This window comes from Marmota monax, unplaced genomic scaffold, assembly GCF_021218885.2.
Source record: "Marmota monax isolate L192 unplaced genomic scaffold, Marmota_monax_Labrador192_F-V1.1 WCK01_AAM20220418_F8-fsc00390, whole genome shotgun sequence".
NCBI classification, from domain to species: Eukaryota; Metazoa; Chordata; class Mammalia; order Rodentia; family Sciuridae; genus Marmota; species Marmota monax.
The window spans coordinates 324,104-343,502 of NW_026693450.1; the positions used below are offsets into that span (position 1 = coordinate 324,104).

Sequence of the window (19,399 nt, forward strand, 5' to 3'; positions counted from 1 at the left end):
CTTGTTTTGGTACCTTCATTTCTTTCTCTTCTACTCTGTCCTTGGTATTTTAACTTTGTTTTCTTTCCCTTCTTTCCTCCCTTTCTTCTTTAACCCAGGGTCTAGTACATGCTAATCATATGCTCTACCTCTGAACTATACCCCCTGGTCCTGATTCTTTTATGCATAAGTTTATATAGTCTGATGAGTTCAACCAACTGTGGGTTGAAAACATTAAATAAGTTTTATCTGTATTAAACCTGTACAGACTTTTTTGGGGTACAGTGTTGGGACTTGAACCCAGGGCCTTGAATATTCTAAGCCAGCGTTCTACTACTGAACTATACTCTGCAGGGCCTTGTACATGCTAGGCAAGCACTGAACTACATGACAGCCCCTCTTTTTAGAATTTTGAGACAGGGTCATGCTAAGTTGCTGAGGCCTCAGGCTTGGTATCTTCTTGCCTCATCTTCTGAGTGGATGGGATTACAGTCATGTATTTGCTATTTTAATGATATGTGGCCAGCCAATTCTTTCCTTTGAGAATAGAATTGTTGTATATGTGTGAGGAAAGTGTCATGCATTCAGAAAAGTGTATAAACAGTATGTATTGAGGAAAAAAAAAAGAATAAAACAAGCATCAATGGATCACTGCTCTTATTAAGAAATAGGACATCTCAGAAACATCTTTTTATTTTATTTTTCTCTTTTTATTTTGGTATCAGAGATTGAACTCAAGGATGCTTAACTACTGAGCCATATTCCCAGCCCATTTCATTTCTTACTTTGAGACAGGGTCCTGCTTAATTGCAGAGTCTGGCCTCTAATTTGTGATTGTCCTGCCTCAGCTCTCCGAGTTGCTGGGATTACAATCATTTGCCACTGTGTTTGGTTACTCACAAACATCTTCATAACCATGAATTGGAATTCTGTCTTAATCATCCTCTCACCTTTCTCTGTAGTTTTATTTCCAACACATAATATTTATTCTGTCTAGGCTGTGTGCTGTTAAGTTACTAAACAAGGAGCAGTGAGCTCATGTCCCATTGTGTAAGGGAAGGGTAGTTGAACCCTTAGATGATGCTCCTAGGAAAAGGGAACCTGAGCAAGGTCTACCTTCAATTCCCCCAGGAATTCCTGAGAGACCCTTTGAAGAAGTCAATATATAACCTTATTTTATGAAGAAGTCATAAATGGGCCAGATCGCAAATGGTCCTTGGAAACTCAGGACTCATCCTGGAGGGAGGGAGCTGTGGCTGGACTGTCATTGGATCAAGCTGGATTTCTAGCAGAGATGTGGTCAGAGAGCTCCTGCTCACTGTGGCCTATCTCTAGCTCCTAGGAGCAGGTTAGAGCTGGGTGCTGCCTTGGAGTGAACCAAGTCCTGAGCCAACCCTTTCTCTTCCTGGAGGGCAAAGCAGAAATTTTATCAGCACACTTGCAAGACCAGCCAACTCCAGATAAGAAGCTTTACCTGGCCCATATTCCTCAGATTCCATTATGTCATTAGGTTAAAAAGAATGTGAGAGAGAGAGAGAGAGAGAGAGAGAGAGAGAGAGAGTGAGTGAGAGAATGAGAATGAATGTTTTCAGTTCTTTTTACATGTGATAGTTGTAGTTTGTAAAGTTGACACATATACTGAATTAGCAAATACAACCTCTGTTCCTAGAGGAAATGAAAAGGTTAGGTTCCTGTGAGCTCTGACCATAATATATAACCTTATTTTATGTGTATTTCTGTTGAAGGATTCTTTTGTTTTTTTCCTCCCTCCCTCCCTTCAGCCCTTCCTTCCTTCTACCAGGGATTGAACTCAGGCACTTAACCACTGAGCCAAATCCCATCCTTTTGTATTTTGGAACGGGGTCTTGCTAAGTTACCTAGGACCTAGCTGAGTTGCTGAGGCTGGCTTTCAACTTGGGATCTTCCTGCCTAAGCCTCCTGAGTTGCTGGAATTACAGGCATGTGCCACTGCATCTTGCAAAGGATATTTAAAAAATAATGTTGATTGATTAACATTGAACTCATGGCCAACAACACTATAACTCATGCGTAAACTAATTATCTAATTGATTTTGGGACACAAGGCAGAACTTCATCATTACTGAGGTGGGAGGGGAGCATTTTAAGTAGTGAAATCCCCAACAAACAGCACAGGGGAAAACACAAAATAGGGCATGAAAAGTACACTTGTTTACAGTATGAAAGCTGAAACAAGGAAGCAGAGCATTGCCTTATTTTGTCTGAGCTGTGAATTTTAGCCGGAAACATGTGTATCTCAATGACAGTGAAAGCGCTGCAAGTATTGGTATATATTTATGTATATATACATAAAGCAGGCAAATTTAACCTACTGTGTTTGGGATGATAACTTGGGGCAGTCAATAGAAATGGGCTAGGCCTTTGGGTTCTGGTAATGTTAAGTGATCTAAAACATTGGTTACACAAGGTGTGTGTTTACTTTGTGCATGGGGGTTCTCCCTGCATTGTCTACCTGGTGATTTTCATTGCTTTTCTCTCAGATTGGATCTTCTGATTTCTAGCTTCCTCTGTACATGACAAAAGTACATGCTTTTGTGGTTTACAGAGAAAGTGTGCATGGGAAGTAATTCTTTTCTGTCTCAACGTGCCTGAAAATGTTGTTCTGCTACAGTATACTGAATGATAACTTCCAGGCATAGAATTAATTTGGAAATTCTTTGGAACTTTTTTGACATTATCATGTGCATAACCTTTTAGTGTCCTATGTTCCTTTTGAAAACAGCAGATTTTTGATCTTTGTGTGATCTCTACTCCTTTTTCTTACCTGTCACGTGGAAGTTAGTAGAATCTCTTTTTTTGATTGCTCTTCTGAAACAATAACAATTGGTTTAGGTCCTTTCTTTTTTTCTTTAATTCATTGTGTTGAATGCTTTGTGGACACTTTCAGTCTGTCACTTCATATTCTTATTTTGGGGAAGTTTCTTGAATTATCCTGTTGATTATTTTCTCCTTTTCAGAATTTTGAAGCTCCTGGACTTGTGTTCCTTTTATGTTCTACTTTTTCTCTCTTTTACTCTTTTCTTCCCTTCCTTCTCCCTCCCTTCTTGTGAGGATTTAGTTACCCAATTTCACATCTCCCCTCCCTGTTTTCACTAAAGTATGCTTTGTTAATGAACCCTTGAATTTCCTTGATCAGAAGTCCTCTAGTCTAGGACATATTTTCACAAAATTATGACTCAGAGTCTCAAATGCCATTGTTCAGTACATCAGTGTCCAATATAGTGTCCAGTAGCCCCATGAGTACTTAAAATGTGGCTAGTGCCATTGAGGAACTGAATTTCAAATTATTAAGTTTAAAATATTCACATGTGGCTAGTGGCTACTACACTGGACAGCAAAGCTACAGTAAAAGTTGGAATTTAAAGTCATTATCAATATAACTACCATAAAGAAGACTTATATTAGTTGTAGATGGACATAGTATCTTTATTTATTTTTATATGGTGGCTGAGGATCGAACCCAGTGCCTCACACTGGCACTCTACCACTGAGCTATAGCCCCAGCCCAAGACTTTTTTTTTTTTAAATATTTCATCCTCCCTGATTTATTTTTTTATTTATATCAGTATGGACTTGTGGATTCCTGTGTTATTCAGTGGGTTATAAATCTGTTATTTCTGTTATTCATTTGATGTTCAGTTTGTGTCCAGTTTAGCCAGTGGGAGCCTCTTGAAGGTTTTTTTCATGTCCTTTTGCCATGTCCTCATCAGTCTTTCTGTATCATTTCTGGATCACTCATTTCAGAAGTGTGTCAGAGTGGGTCAGGCCTATGGATTTGCCCTGCCTTGAGGTCAGCCATATCTCCAAGGAACTCTGCATCTTTCTAGTAGAAGATGCTGTTTAGACACCAAAAGCTGGGTGCTCACTTGGTGTGCTCCTTGCTGCTGGGCCCTCAGCTGCCAAGACACTTTAATTGCTTTCAATTACATTGAACAATTGAAGGACATTCCCATTATTGTAAAAAGGGAAAAGATGAGGGGAATGGCGTTGTAGCTTAGTGGTAGAGCCCTTACGTAGCACATGTGAAACACTGGGTTGAATCCTCAACACCACATAAAAAAAGAAAAAAAGAAGAAGGAAAAGCTGGGGTTACTTATCTCCACATAGTTAGTTGGTACTTGGCCTCCTAAATGGGTTGCAGCTGGCTGGCGTTGATGGGGCTCAAACAAGCTATTACAAGAGCCTCTCTGGTGCTGGAGGAATATTGACCACTTTCTGGTTTTCTTTCTCCCTTTGGGCCTCCATTGGCAGAAGGTGAACCAGTAGACAGTTTCCAAGGGTGTCTGGATAATAGAGTTGGCAGATCCTAGGTCTTTGTCGTTTTTAAACTTTGGTATCATTGACATTTTGGGGCAGGGGAATGCTTTGTAATATTTCCTGCCACCACAGAATTAATACCAGTAGCCTTTCCCCTCCCTGAAGAATGGGCTTGGAGCTGAGGTACAGTACTAACAATAATCAACATCCTACTTTATTTGAAATGCCCTTGGGGGGAAAATGGATGTTTATGTGCCTATGATAGTCCTGCAACATAAAGAGGTTATTATGTTTCCTCTTTTGTGTTTTTTTAATTGAAGAAAATTAAGATGAGTTAAGTGATAGCTTCATTCTGTATGTTAATTATTTCTGAACCTGTACAGAGCTTTATGTCTGCTGTAAGTCCCATTAAAGTCTGTGGAGAAACTGGAGCAGGTATAAAGTAATGTAACATTGAAGGTAAGATTTTTGGAGGACTTGTTATATTTTAAATTGGTTGGCCTGGAAAACAGGAGAAAGTTACTGAGTTCTTGTTGATGGTGTTTTTTTGATAGACTAGATTTGAAATAACCACTCTTTGTATAGGGAGTTCCTGATGTTGTGTTTCAGTGTTTAAAGAGGTGGTATTTGAGGCACTGCTCTGAAAAAGAGGTACTGAGGGACTGCTTGGTAGGAAGTGTTGCATTAGGGTGAGACTGGGGCAAGTCAGTATCTTCTAATACATATCCGGGACAAATCTTTTTCCACTACTGTAGAAAGAGCTGTCTTGTGCCTTACTTTTACTGGGAATCTATTACAGATACATGTGCAGATATTTCTAGCTCAGATATCATTAAACAAACAACATTAAGCAAATAGTATGTTTTCTGTTCTGTTTATTAGGGTTTTCAGAAGTTTCTTCCTTTCCTCCTTAAATAGTTGGAGAAAATCAGTTTAAAAGTATTTGACCAATAGACCAAGAAATTCCAAGATAGGAGGATCCCATTAAATATATTTCATCTTTAGTTTGAAATAACATGCTTCTCTCTCAAGACAGACATGTAGTCTGTCTGCTAGGCCAGAAGTTGCCTATTACTCTTTGTACATTATTGGCCAAATATATGTTGAGGGCATTCTAAACATCTATAGATTCTATTTTCAAAGCCCAGTAGTAGGCTCTTCATATTGGCTTCCTAGACAACTAAACCCGCCTAGACATCTCTTAAACTCAATGACTATGTAGGAATTGACAGGTAAGAGATATAGCATCTAGTTCTGGGGAACAAAAAAAGGATAGTTTTATTTCATTTTCTAGGTCATCTATTTTATCCATTTATACCTTATCACGAAACTACACATCCTGTCACTAAAAGTCATCTTACTATTTAGCTAGTATGCATGAAGACCTGAGTTTGACGCCCCAGTACCACAAAAACAAAAATAATCTCATATTCTCCTTTACACTCAGATGGATTGGGAAATTTGCTCACATTTTATTTTTAAAGAAAAGTTTTAAACATATACAAAGAAATACACATTAAAAATATAGGTAGATGGGCAGGCCATCTTTTTTTTTTTTTTTTTGGCAGTGCTAGGAATGGAACCTAGGGCCTTTCCAGTGCTAGGAAAGCACTTGACCACTGAGATATATCCTCAGCCTTTACCCTTCAGAGGTCATCACTTTTTTGTTGCGGGTGTGTGTCATTCCCACACACATTTCAGTATGTTTTCCATGTAAGTATGTGTCTGTTTACCATTATATACCATTGTTGTATATTTAAAAATTTACATAAATATTTCCATAGATTATATATCTATTGTACCTTGTTTTTGTGGGGATTTGTAAGTTTAGTTCATAGAGTGTAGTTTTCTAGTATTTCATAATATGTGATATCATGTGCCATAGTTTGATTTCCATTTCTGAAGATGTACTTAGGCAAGATTTCTTTATATATTTAAAAAGACAATAGTTGAAAATAAATCAATGTGTTTGAGAATTATATTGGTGGATACAAATTAAGGTTATGAAGGAGGAAGACCAGATACATTTCTTGTTTATTGAAAAAAAAAAAACTTAAGATAAATAAGATGGCAAAGCTTTGAAATTCTTATCACTAAGGGCTTGGGTTTTCAGAGTTAAGAAAACACTACTCTAGACTAAAAACTAAAAACATAGTGTCTTAGGTAAAACTATTTGATTACCTGAAAATAAATATTTGTCCTCACAGTAACTCTTTAGTCTTAGGGTTGCATTTTGGAGAAGTGATGCAATTGGTAAAATTAAGTGTTCTAATATAAAAAGTTGAGGAAAGAAAGTAAATATGACACCAAATATATATCTCTATATCACAGTAAATAAAAGTTCTGAAGACATTCACAAAATGAAAGGGGGGTATCCAGATGGTTAAAAAGATAAGTGTCAGTAGGAGACTTTTATCTTTTTTGAAAAAATATTTTTAGTTGTAGATGGATACAATACCTTTTATTTCATTTATTCATTTATTTTTATGTGGTGCTGAGGATTGAATCCAGTGCCTTGCAAGCACTCTACCACTGAGCTACAACCCCAATGTAGTGACTTTCATCTTTTTTAAAAAATATTTATTTTTTAGTTGGACACAATACCTTTATTTATTTTTATGTGGTACTGAGGATCGAACCCAGGGCCTTGAATGTTTTAGGCGTGCACTCTATCACTGAGCCACAACCCCAGCCCGTGACTTTCATCTTAATCACTGGTTTGTCACTTAATTCCTGTATGCCTTTGGAGCAAGTTACTTTGTGTCTATGTGTCTCAGTTATCTATAAAAGAACAGTAATAGTTCAGCAATCAAGTATTTAGCAGGTGTCAAGAACATCAAGGACAGTAAACATTTATTTATTAAGGGAACATTGCTGGTTAGAGGTGGATTTAAGGGAAATTCTTATGTGTATGTCATTTTTTTTTTTTTTTGTACCAGGGATTGGACCCAGGGTGTCTTTACCAATGAGCCCCCCCCCCTTTTTTTTGTATTTTTATTTAGAGACAGGGTCTCCCTAAGTTGCTTATGGCTTAAGTTGCTATGGCTGGCCTTGAACTTGTGATCATTCTGCCTCAGCCTTTCAGAGCCACTGGGATTAAAGGCATGTACCACTGTGCCTTTCTATAGTAGGTCCTTTTAAGTGTTTTTTTCCAGACCACCTCTACAAGTTTGAAATTAATCTGTTTATTACTAGATTGTCCTTTATAAGTCTCTGTAAAATACTCATGACATTGCTGGATATTTCATAAAATTTATCACTTTTCCTAAATTTAGGTCTTTTGTCTTTTAGGTGGTGGCTTTGAGCCTAAACCAATCTCTCTTTTTGAAGTAGTTTCTGTCTAGCATGTATTTTTTTAAATTAGCTAGTGGCATTTTACACTAGGGTTTTCCCTTGCCTCCTTGTGTAGTTATGGGAATTGAACCCAGGGCTTGTACATGGTAGCGCAAGTGCTTCAGTGTCTGAACTACCCTCCCAGTCCTGAAAACACTTTTTTTTGTTGTTGGTTGTACTGGGGATTGAACCTCCTGGAACACTATCACTGAGCTGCATCCCCAGCCCCCCTCCTTCATTTTTTTGAGATTGGGTTGCTACATTGACAAGGCTGGCCTAAAACTTGTGATCCTCCTGCCTCAGCCTCTTGAGTTGCTGAGGTTACAGGTACGCATTACCACATCTGATTTGAAAATACTTTTCAAGTATTTTCAAATGTAAAAATTATTTTCAAATATAAAAGTACTTTTTTATAGTCTGATTTTTTACGTATAAAATTACCACAGAACTATGGTTAACAAAGGATTGGTTTCTTAACCTGTTTCACATCCAACTGCTACATTATCACTTATTACTTGCAAACCAAGCTCTCCTGGGCTAATTTTATCACCTAGTAGCTGGTGCCTAAAATTAAAGGCACATAGCATTCTTGCCTATTTAATTTTTTCCCCTCTTATAAGAAACAAGTACTTGGTCATCGCTTTCTTTTTCCCCCTTTACTTTCACCATTTGCTCATTTAATACCTTTTCCTCTTATCTCTTTTATGATTAATGTTATGTTACATCAGATGAAATGAAGATGTCTTTTCACTCATTTTGTTCATTGAGCTGGTTTTCAATGAATTCCTACATTGTTCCAGGTACTCCTTGTACACCTCTTCTAGAAGTTAGAAAGTAGTTCTAATCATGGCTGAATCTCAATTGGTTGAGATTTCTAGGTAAGAAACTCTGAGAGGCTGTTCTTAGGATCACTTATGATAACAAGACCATTGACACTAAGATAAGTTTCTGTTTGCAGGCTAGGCATGCGTACCTGTGAATAAGCATATAGATGAATTCTTTAAAGTTAAGCAAATCTGTCAGTTGTTCCTCTACCCCCCAAAACTTAGAAATGAATTAAACTTTCTTCTTTGACAAAGTTTGTAAGGAACTCCTTAAATATAATATCCAGCTATTCTATTCATTACTTTTTTGGGCAGAGTTGAACTGACTGAATCATCAGTGAGAAGAAGTTTCATCACACTCTTTACCTACTTCTTGACTCAGTGAAGATTGATAAAGTAATATATGTAAATCATCTGGCATATAATTAATAACAAAATTGCTGCTAATGCAAATTAGAGTATAAGCTCTGAGTGGCAAAAAGTCACTGTTCTATCCTCAGGGGGAAAAAAAAATTGGTGGAACTAGGTCTTGAACCCAGGGCCTTGTGCATCCTAAACACGCACCCTAACTCTGAGCTACATTCTTAGTCCCCTTCAGCAAATACATTGTTGTATTTTGGCACTTAGTAGATACTTAGCAAATAAGGAAAGGATGGATGGATGGATGCTCCTTATATCACAAATCTTCCAGAATTCACCTGAGAGTAAAAAGAAAATATAGAAAAATGGATTCCTAGTACAGAAAGGGTTGTTTTAAATTGCTGAATGAATGCATCAGAGTTTTGCACAAGAAAACTAAGTGAAGAGCATACACTGCAAAGCCTACTTACTAAGCTTCTCTCTTCTCTAATATTCTTCTCAACTGTTTGGCTCCCTTTCTGCTGTATCTTATTCTTCCCTACTGTATATTCCCATCCTCATTTCTGTTTTTCTTGTTTGTATGGGTCTCTGCACCCGATTTTCTCTCTTGTAAAACATGGCATGCATTTTTAAAACTAAATATACAGAATTGTATACATATTTAATATATAAGATTTTGTTCTGTTTCTAATTCTAAAAATAATTAAGGTACTTTATTTTTTTTCTTTAAGAAACAAACCCCCAAAATTACTCTTTACTTTTCCAAGACATCATTTCTTTTTATTTCCCCTGCAGTTCTTATATAGAAGGGGGAAAAGCTTTCTACTCCTAATTTAGGATTCTAGCTTATGAAGTATTTTAAAATTTATCTTAGGTTCCTTCCTCTTGCAAACTCACTTCTGGACATATTCTTTTACTTTCTTCATTAAGCAACATAATTTTAGGTATTTCTTTAATTGCTTTCATGTTCATTTGAGGTCCTCTTCAAAGGGTTGCATGAGTTTATAGCTGCCTAAATGCAAAGAGCCTTTTCTTGGAAATTATCTTGTAAAATTATTTTAATAGTATAACTTCTTTGTGCAGTTCTCAATATTACGATTATTGTGTAGTATACACAATATGCATTCTTTTTAGAAAAGTCAAACTTTGAGTGATGTATGGAATTTGAAGACATAACAATCTGATATTATCAACTTTTTAAAATTATTTATTATTTTAATACTAAATAATTTAAAAAATATTATTAAAATAAATAATTTTAAAATTATTTTATTCTCACCTTTTAAAAATTATTTATTATTATTTTTTAATGTTTTTTTTTTTTTACTATTTTATTTCTGTTTTGGTACTGGGGATTGAATCCAGGGTTACTTTACCACTGAGCTACATCCCCCACCCTTCTTATTTTTTCCTTTTGAGACGTAGTCTCTCTAAGTTGCTGAGACTGGCCTTGCAACCCTTCTGCTAAGCCTCCCAGGTTGCTGGGGTAACAGGAGCCACTGTGCCTGCCAGGTTTTCCCCTTTAAAAAACTGTAAACCAATAAATATAAATACCTCTTTGTTTCATGTTTTCTTTAAATAAGGAAGAAAAATATTTTTACATATTATTTCAGTGGCTTTTAAAAAATCTGTTCCCACTAGAGGAAACATTCTTTCTCTCTGATTTTTATTCATAGCTTTTATGTATTTATTTTCCAGAACTGCTAAATATAAGGTAAAATGTCTAGGATAGAAATATGTTCAGATATAATGGGTAGGACATGTCAAATGTACACTGGTCTTTTTATTTGGATTTTACCTGTGTCCATGTCAAAATTGGGGTTAAACCATATTTCTTAGCAAGATAAATGAACTTGATCAGATAAAGTATCACAAATATCCCATCATCATATTATTATTTGGCTTGTGCTAGTTACCATTTTCAAACTAGTGATTGTCTGAACTTCCTTATAATCTGGTATGACTGAAGCTATATAATTAAAACAACAAATTGCATATTTTATTATTTGGTTAACTCAGGTTTTGCAGGAAAATAGTATATGGAGTCTATATCTTTCTTTCTTTTCTTTTCTTTTGGTGCTAGGCAGCTCCTCCTCACCACCACCCAACCCTAACAATTATTTTTAATCTAATAGATCTCAGTGCTGAAAAGACAACCAGTGGTCCTCCAGCCTTGACTCTCAAAGCAAAACTTTATTGCAAATATTGTTTCTGTCCAATACTTTTCTATAGGAACTTTAATTCTTAATATCTTAAATATAACTTATTGATTTCTCATCAGAAGCAACTTAAGTCTTTCTGTGAAGGAATCAATAGTTTTACATATGCCACTTACTCTGTTTCAGCTTTCCCTGAGGCTCCAGGTATTACCACTTCTGTTAATCAAGAGACTTGAGCAAAGAGCTAACTTGTTTTCTTTAGTAGAAACTTTTAAGTTACCTGTAGTTAACACTAAAGGAACAAGTTTTGTTATTCTGTTCCATAAAATGACATAAATTCTTACAGGTATACATAGAAGGGACTGTTTTAAGTGGGAAACCTGATGTCTTTCTCAAAGCTAAATGAGAGTGAGTGATTCTGTGCGCATGGAGTAGGGAGAGTAGGCTTCTGTTGAGAAACTGTGGCAAATGCCTCTGTACTTTCATTTAGAGACTTTCATGTCAAAGATAATATGAAGTCTTCTATAAAATTAAATATTAGCTGGGTGTGTTGGCATATGCCTGTAATCCCAGGCACTCAGATGGCTTAGGAAGGAGGATCACAAATTTGAGGCCATCCTTGGCAATTTAGTGAGATCCTGTTTCAAAATTAAAAAAAAAAAAGGGGGGGGGGCTGGGGATGTAGCTTGGTGGCAGAGTGCCCTGGGTTCAATCCCCATGTGCTGGGGGGAAAATGACACAAGAAGTTTGTGACTACATAAGGAATCGAAGGACAGGATTTACAGCTGTTATAAGCAGAGCGAGAAAGGACAGCAGACAGATAGACACACACACACACACACACACACACACACACAACCCTGTCTAGACTTCTTGCCTCATTAATTATGAAATCTGACTTGTATTTTGAGAAAACTGTTGAAAATTTTAATGTTTGTATTAGAAATAATGACCTTGAGTAATATGTCTTTCATTGTTTAAGCATCTAGAAAACATACATATAGAAATGATACCACAAAAATAGTTAATCAATTAAACAACAACAACAACCTGTTTCTTTTTTCTTTATTTTGTGGGGAGGATTGGGTCCTGGGGATTGAACCCCATGGTCTCTCACATGCTCTAACACTGAATTCCACCCCCAGCCAAAAACCTCTTTCTTGGCTGAGCTTGCCTGTCAGTGATAGAATGCTTGCTTTGTGTATACAAGGCCATAGATTGGATCCCCACAATGCTGGGGGTAGAGTGGGTAGGCTTGTTATTTAAAGACTTAATTATTACTAGATTCAGCTGTGCTATGATTTGGATATGAGATGTCCCTGAAAAGCTCATATGTTAGATAACACAAGAAAGTTCAGAGGTAAAATAATTATATTATGAGAGCTCTAACCTAATCAGTGGATTAATTCACTTGATATAAGAAAATTTTGAGCAGATACTGGGTGGCAACTGTAGCATCTGTAGGCAGAGTGTGACTGGAGTAGGTAGGTCACTGGGGGTGTGGCCTGGAATACTATTTGTTGATGGTCCCTTCCCTTCTCTCTCGGCTTCCTGGCTGCCATCCGCTTAGTGGCTTTCCTCCATCATGCTCTTCTGTAGTAATGTTCTGCTTCACCTTAGGCCCAGACCAATGTAGTTGGCTGACCATGCACTGAACCTCTGAAAACTGTGAGTCCAGAATAAATGTTTCCTCCTCTTATGTTGTTCTTGTCAACTATTTTGGTCATAGTGGCAAAAATCTGACTAACACAAGCTAGGCTATAAGTAAAACCTAAACCATTTAGTGAACCATTTAGATGGTTTCAAATTAAATCAGAAGAATAGAGTAGATAAGGGACAAGCACCATCAGTTTCTTTTTATTGACACTGGGTAGTGCCGCCTCACACAATTACCTTAGCCTTTGTTCATTTACATATGTCAGTAAGGATCTATACCATGGCAAACCCACAGAGTAATGTCAGACAGGCCACACACTAAATAAGTTAGTGTGCAGAACTGATTTTACTTTCCTGGCCTCTAAACTCATATACTACATTTGTCAAGGTTATTATATCCAGTAATTAAATAGACATTTATTCCTGTTCAATATTTTTAGTGTTCTGCTTAAAGCATTGTCATGAATGGAAGCTATTTTGAATAGGTAAACTTGGAAATATATCATCTTCTTGCTCAAATATTACCTTTTTATATTAAGCTAAATTTTGCTCAGTTTTTCTCCATAGCTTCATAATCTACTTTGTTTTTATGCTGTTCATCACCCACTAAAATGTTAGCTCCTTGGGGATAGGGCTTGATTTTTTTCAACCCAAGAAACTAGAACATATTACATGGTGTGCATGCAGAAGATTCCTCTGGGAATATATTTAAGAATGAATTATAATATCATAGAAAGTATACATGTTCAATTTGTTCAAAGTGATTTGGCTGAGGTATACGTTTATCAGCAAGGTCTAAATTATTTCTGTATTTTTTTTTTTTGTGTGTGTGTGTGTGTGTGTGTGGTGTTACTGGGGGTTGAACTTTGCATCTATTGGGTAGGGACTCTTCTCTACCACTGAACTGCTTCCCCAAACCATTTCTTTCAGTCTTGGTCTTTGTATCATATATCATATGATTACTAGTTTTTCAGATGTGAAATGATAGCTCATCATGGTTTTATTTGCACTCTTTTCTTCTTTATAAAGTAATAGGAATTGATCTCAGGGGTGTTCTACCATTGAACTACCTTCCACCTCTTTTTATTTTGAGATGGCCTCACTAGTTGCCAAGGCTGGTTATGAACTTGTAATTCTCCTGCCTAAGCCTCCAAAGTTACTGGATTATAGGTGTACACCACCATGTCAGGCTTATTTCCACATGTTTTTGATGAGTAAGGAGATTGTCTTTTTCATATGTTAATTGGATATTTGTGTTTGTTCTTTGAGTACTCATTGACAGTTTGCCTTTTTAAAATTGGGTGTTAGTCATTTTCCTATTGATACATCGGAGTTTTTTTTTTTTTTTTGAGAGAGAATTTTAATATTTATTTTTTTTTAGTTTTCAGTGGACACAACATCTTTGTTTGTATGTGGTGCTGAGGATTGAACCTGGGCTGCACGCATGCCAGGCAAGTGCATTACCGCTTGAGCCACATCCCAAGGCCCTACATCGAAGTTTTTTTCTTTTCTTTTTTTGGTACCAGGGATCCAGGGATTGAACCCAGAGGTGCTTAACCAATGAACCACATCCCTAGTCCTCCCCTACTCCCCCTTTTTTTTTTTATTTGAGACAGGGTCTTACTAAACTGCTGAGGCTGACTTTGAATTTAGGATCTTCCTACCTCAGACTCCGGAGCTGCTGGAATTTGGCTCGGAGTTCTTAATGTATTATAAATAACAAACTTTGTTATGTATGATATGTATATTGTACATATCATTAGTTTGTGGACCTTGTCTTTTCAGTCACTGTTGAGTGTTAAAAGATGAAGAAAAAGTCTTATTGTGGTTGAATCTATTATGATATAGACTGTCGGGGGAGCAATGGGGAGAGAGATTGATTTAAGAAATCATTTCCTACTCTGAGTTCTTAAAAGTACTTTTCAATATTGCCTTCTGGAAATCCCCCCCCCCCTCCCATTTTTTGTTTGCATTTGTTTTTAAACCATGTGGAATTGATTTTTGTGTCTGGGATATGGGTCCAATATGAGTAATCACCTTTCAAATACCATTTACTGTCTTCCTTCCCTGCTCTCCCCCATGATCTGTACTGATGTTGCTGTCATGAAACAGTCCTCAACATAGTGCATTTGTTACTGGGCCTTGTATTTTCTTCCATAGGCTGACTTGTCTCTATGCCAGGGTCATTCTTTTGTAACTATTACAGCTTTATTATTCATCTTTGTATTTATTATTGCAGTTCTGATAAACATTAAACAAGTCCTTTCATTTTATTTTTCTTTAGGGATCTTTTGACTGTTCCAGGTCCTTTGTAATCTGCTTAAAAAATTGAGCCAGTTTATCATGTTCCACAAAAAATTCTTTTGATTAGAATTTTTTTACTAAGAATTCCTATCTTTGTTTAGATTTAGTCATAGGCATTTTAAAAAAATGCTGTTGCAAATGGCCTGTTTTTTAAAATTGTAAAATGTGTGGGATATATATATATGTATACACACACAACATAAAACTTAGCATTTTAATCCTTTTGAGCATACAATTCAGGGACATTAAATATATTTACATTGTTGTACAACCATCACTACATATCTAGCTCCAGATAGTTCCACCTCTCCATCACCTATCTAAAACAAAAATCTGTAACCATTAAATAATAACTCCTAATCTCTGATAATCACTAATTTACTTTCTTTCTTGGAATTTGATTAGGCAGAATTGTAAATGATAGTTTTTAATAATAGTTTTTCTCTTTTAAAGTGAAAGAAATAATCATGTTTTCTTAATCGGTGCCTAGAACTGTTGCTTAATATTTAATTCTAGTAGTTTGGCTATGTGTGGGTTTTGTGCATAAACAGGCATATCACACATAAGTAGAAGACTTTCTACTGTTAAACCTGCCCATTGAGTTTTAACTTTTAAGTTTTTTAAAAAAATTTGAAGTCCTTTGGTTCATATGTAGATCTGCAGGCTGCCTCTTCAATCTTCTTTCTTTCAATGTATTAAGAATTGTTACTTATTATCCAATTTTGATATGAACTGTGACAATCTGAATCTGCTAGTTCTGCTAGTTTTTTCTGAGGTAGTTTTATTTCTTCTGTGTACTTGCTGAGTTAAAGCCTACTCATTCCTCAGAAGGTTATTCCTGCCAGATCTTGCTGGCAATACTAATATAAGATGGGCTTTAAATTCTTTTAGATGGGGGGCTGGGTACTGAGGATTAAATCCAAGGGCACTTTACCACTGAACTACATCTTCAGCCCTTTTTATTTTTTATTTTGAGACAAATTCTGACTAATTTGTCAGAATTTAGGCTGGTTTTGACGTCGGGAACTTCCTGCTTCAGCCTCTCAAGTTACTAGAATTATAGGAGTGTGCTACCACACCTGGCTACTTTAAATTCTTCACTCAGGTTTTTTATAATGGTTTAATTTGGGCTCTAAACCTGTAAGAGGACTGCTTTGTGATTAAAATTTTTCAGTTTTTTTTTTTTTTTTTTTGGTTGTTGTTGTTATCCCCCCCTGCCTATCCTCTATGTGGGAATGGGGGAGCTTCACTAGAGGAATTTTTGTAATTCCCTTAGGAGGATTTCTCACCCATATATTGAAAGTATATTAAGTCTCAGTTTTATGAGGAAACTTCTTATAGATACCCACCTTTACCAGCTTTTAATCTTTGTTTCTTACTCTTTGTCCTACAATGCTATGGAAATCTAAACTCATTTACTCAGCCATAAAGACAAATGAAATTGTCATTTGAAGGAAAATTGATGGAACTAGAGATCATTATGTTAAGTGAAATAAGTCGAACTGAGAAGGTCAAGGATTTTATGCTTTTTTTTATATGTGAAAGATAGAGAGGAAAAAGGAAAAGAAACATGAAAAAAAGAATTCCAAAGAAGAAAGGGACTAAGGGGGTGAAGGTGTGTGTGGGGGATACGTTCAAGGGAGTGCTGTTGGCCAAATTATATTGTTATATTGTGTGCATGTATGAATATGTAACAACAAATCCTGTCATTATATATGACTAGAAGACTCCAATAAAAAAATGTGTGAAAAAAAATCTCAACTCAGATTTTTACCTGCTTTGGCAAATGCTCTTGGGCTGAAAGCTCTTTTTAATACTTTAGTTACCAGTTTCTCCTTACCTTGGTTTTTACTCTCTTGTTAACCTATCACGACATTTATTTGAGGGACTTTCACATTTTATGTTTTTTTTTTTTGGCCGGTGGGGGGATTATTGGGGATTGAACTCAGGGGCACTTGGTCACTGAGCCACATTCCCAGTCCTATTTTGTATTTTATTTAGAGACAGTTCTCCCTGAGTTGCTTAGTGTCTCATTGTTGCTGAGGTTAGCTTTGAACTTGTGATCCTCCTGCCTCAGCCTTCCGAGCTGCTGGGATCACGGGCGTCTACCACCATGCCAGACTTTTAAGTTATTTTTATTTGGAGTACAAATTTGCTATATACCATACTGCTGGAAATTCCCATGTCATTTTATTATGTTGTTTTTAGTCATTTGGAAGGGATACTTGGGGTAAAATTAATCATAAACACTTATAAAAATGAAAAGTGACCTTTAATAACTGCTAATTAAGGATTTTTTTTTAATAGGTGTCAGCTGTGATGCATGTTTAAAAGGCAATTTTCGAGGTCGCAGATACAAGTGTTTAATTTGCTACGATTACGATCTTTGTGCATCTTGTTATGAAAGTGGTGCAACAACAACAAGGCATACAACTGACCACCCAATGCAGTGCATATTAACAAGGGTAGATTTTGGTAAGTGTTTAAAAAAAAGTTTAATAAATGGTCATTTAGAATTTTATGTGTGCATGAAGAAGCAAAGGCAAAATGTTTTAAAACTATCTTTAATGGCAAATATGGTGGCTAAAATTCATTAAAAATAAATTGTGCCATTGTATTCTAAGTATTTCTGTCTCTAAATCATAGTTTATGTTTTTGTGAAGCCATTTCAATAAATACATACCTGGCAAGGTATGAAATAGAAAAGTGCTTTAATAAAGAAGGAATAAAATCAAACTATTCTCATCAGCAGCACAGAAGTACTAGTTCTTGGTCTAGTTATTAGAATGCAGATCATTTCTACAATTTATTAGGGGTCATTGTTCATCTATAAGAAAAGCTATAATATTTCTGCTGTGATTTCTTACCTAGCCAAAACTTGTTATTAGTATTTTTTTGGTCATAGCTCTTCTTAATAATGGATATGAAGTAGTATCTCAAGTGCTTTTGATTTGCATTTCAAAATCGAGACTGGCCTTAGACTTTGGATACTTCTGCCTCAGCCTCCTGAGTGGCTGTAATTAGAGGCACATACCACTGCCTGGCAGAATTTTTTGTATAGGGAGTTGAGGTAGAGTGTCAGCGTTTTTTCTTTTGCGTATCTAGTTCTTTTGGATATCTTGTTGCCCCCAGCATCATTAAAGAATCTGTTCTTTTTAAAGAATATATTCTTTTTTAAAAAATACATATATACTTTTGATTTTTTAAATTTTTATGTGGTGCTGAGGAACGAACCCTGGGCCTTGCATTTGCAAGGCGAGTGCTTTACCGCTGAGCCATAACCCCAGCACCAAGAACCTATTCTTTAGCCAATGAATTGTCTTGGTACTTTTGTTGAAAGTAAATTGACCATTAATGAGGTTTATTTCTGTTTATTCAGTGTATTCCATTGGTCTGTATGTTTGTTTATGCCAGGCCTACACTATCTTTACTTCTATAGTTTTAAAGTAAGTTTTGAAATTGTGTGTGGGTCTTCCAATTTTTATTCCTTTTCAGGATTATTTTGGTTATTCTTGGCTCTTTGAGTTTCTGTGTGAATTTTAGGATCAATTTGTCAGTTTTTGTAAAGAAACCACCAGGGATTTTGATGGAGATTGTATTTAATCTGTAGTTTAGTTTGGAGAGTCTTAATAATATTAATAACTATAATAATTAATACTAATTAAATTGATGGCCAGTGAACATAGATATCTTTTTTACTTATTTAGGTATATACTTTCTTTTGACAAAGTTTTATAGTTATCAGCATACATTTTGCACCTGCTTAATTGTATTCCAAAGTGTTTTTTCTTCTTTTCGTTTTTATAATTAAAATTGTTTTATTTTGGAGTAGTTATTACAAATGTATAGAAAAGTAATTGATTTTTATATATAGATCTTGTATCCTACACTTTTGCTGAAATTCTGATAGTTTTTTATTTGATTATTTAGAATTTTCTATAAACAAGGTCATGTCATCTACAGATATAGTTAGGTCATTTTACTTCTTCCTTTCATTTTCTCTGGTTAGATCCTCTAGTAAAATACTGAATAAAAGTGACAAGAGTAAACACCCTTATCTTGGATCTTAGGGGGAAAAGTATCCAGTCTTTTACCAGTGATATAATGTTTTTTTAATAAATTTATTCTAATTTGTTATACATGACAGCAGAATGCATTTCCATCCTAGTACAAATGTAGAGCATAATTTTTCATGTCTCTGGTTGTTCACAAAATAGAGTCACACCATTTGTGTCTTTATATATGTACTTCAGGTACATGTATGAAGAATGAGATATCCATCTCATTCCACCATCTGGTTGTGAGTTTTTGATAGATATCCTTTATTGGGTGAGGAAATTCTGTTCTTTTTATATACATATTCTTTCTTTCTTCTCAACCGCCCCAAATTTGCCTAGTGAATCTTGTTATCATAATAAACTGTGTCTGTCTGTCTGTCTCTCTCTCTCATATATATTTACATACACACATATATGTATATATATATAT

General features: G+C 35.7%; 1 protein-coding gene across 2 annotated transcripts in view; it reads left to right on the forward strand.

Annotated features, from left to right (window-relative positions):
• Kcmf1 (potassium channel modulatory factor 1) overlaps positions 1–19,399 on the forward strand; it is a 79,154-nt gene that overhangs the window by 28,402 nt on the left and 31,353 nt on the right. Inside the window, exons 2-3 of one of the 2 annotated variants that reach the window (XM_058583398.1) lie at positions 13,989–14,058; positions 17,219–17,386. In XM_058583398.1, coding sequence (XP_058439381.1) covers positions 14,052–14,058; positions 17,219–17,386 — 175 coding nt within the window. In that variant the 5' untranslated portion in view covers positions 13,989–14,051. The remainder of the gene's footprint in view (positions 1–13,988; positions 14,059–17,218; positions 17,387–19,399) is intronic. The other variant, XM_046457546.2, reaches the window with a different exon arrangement.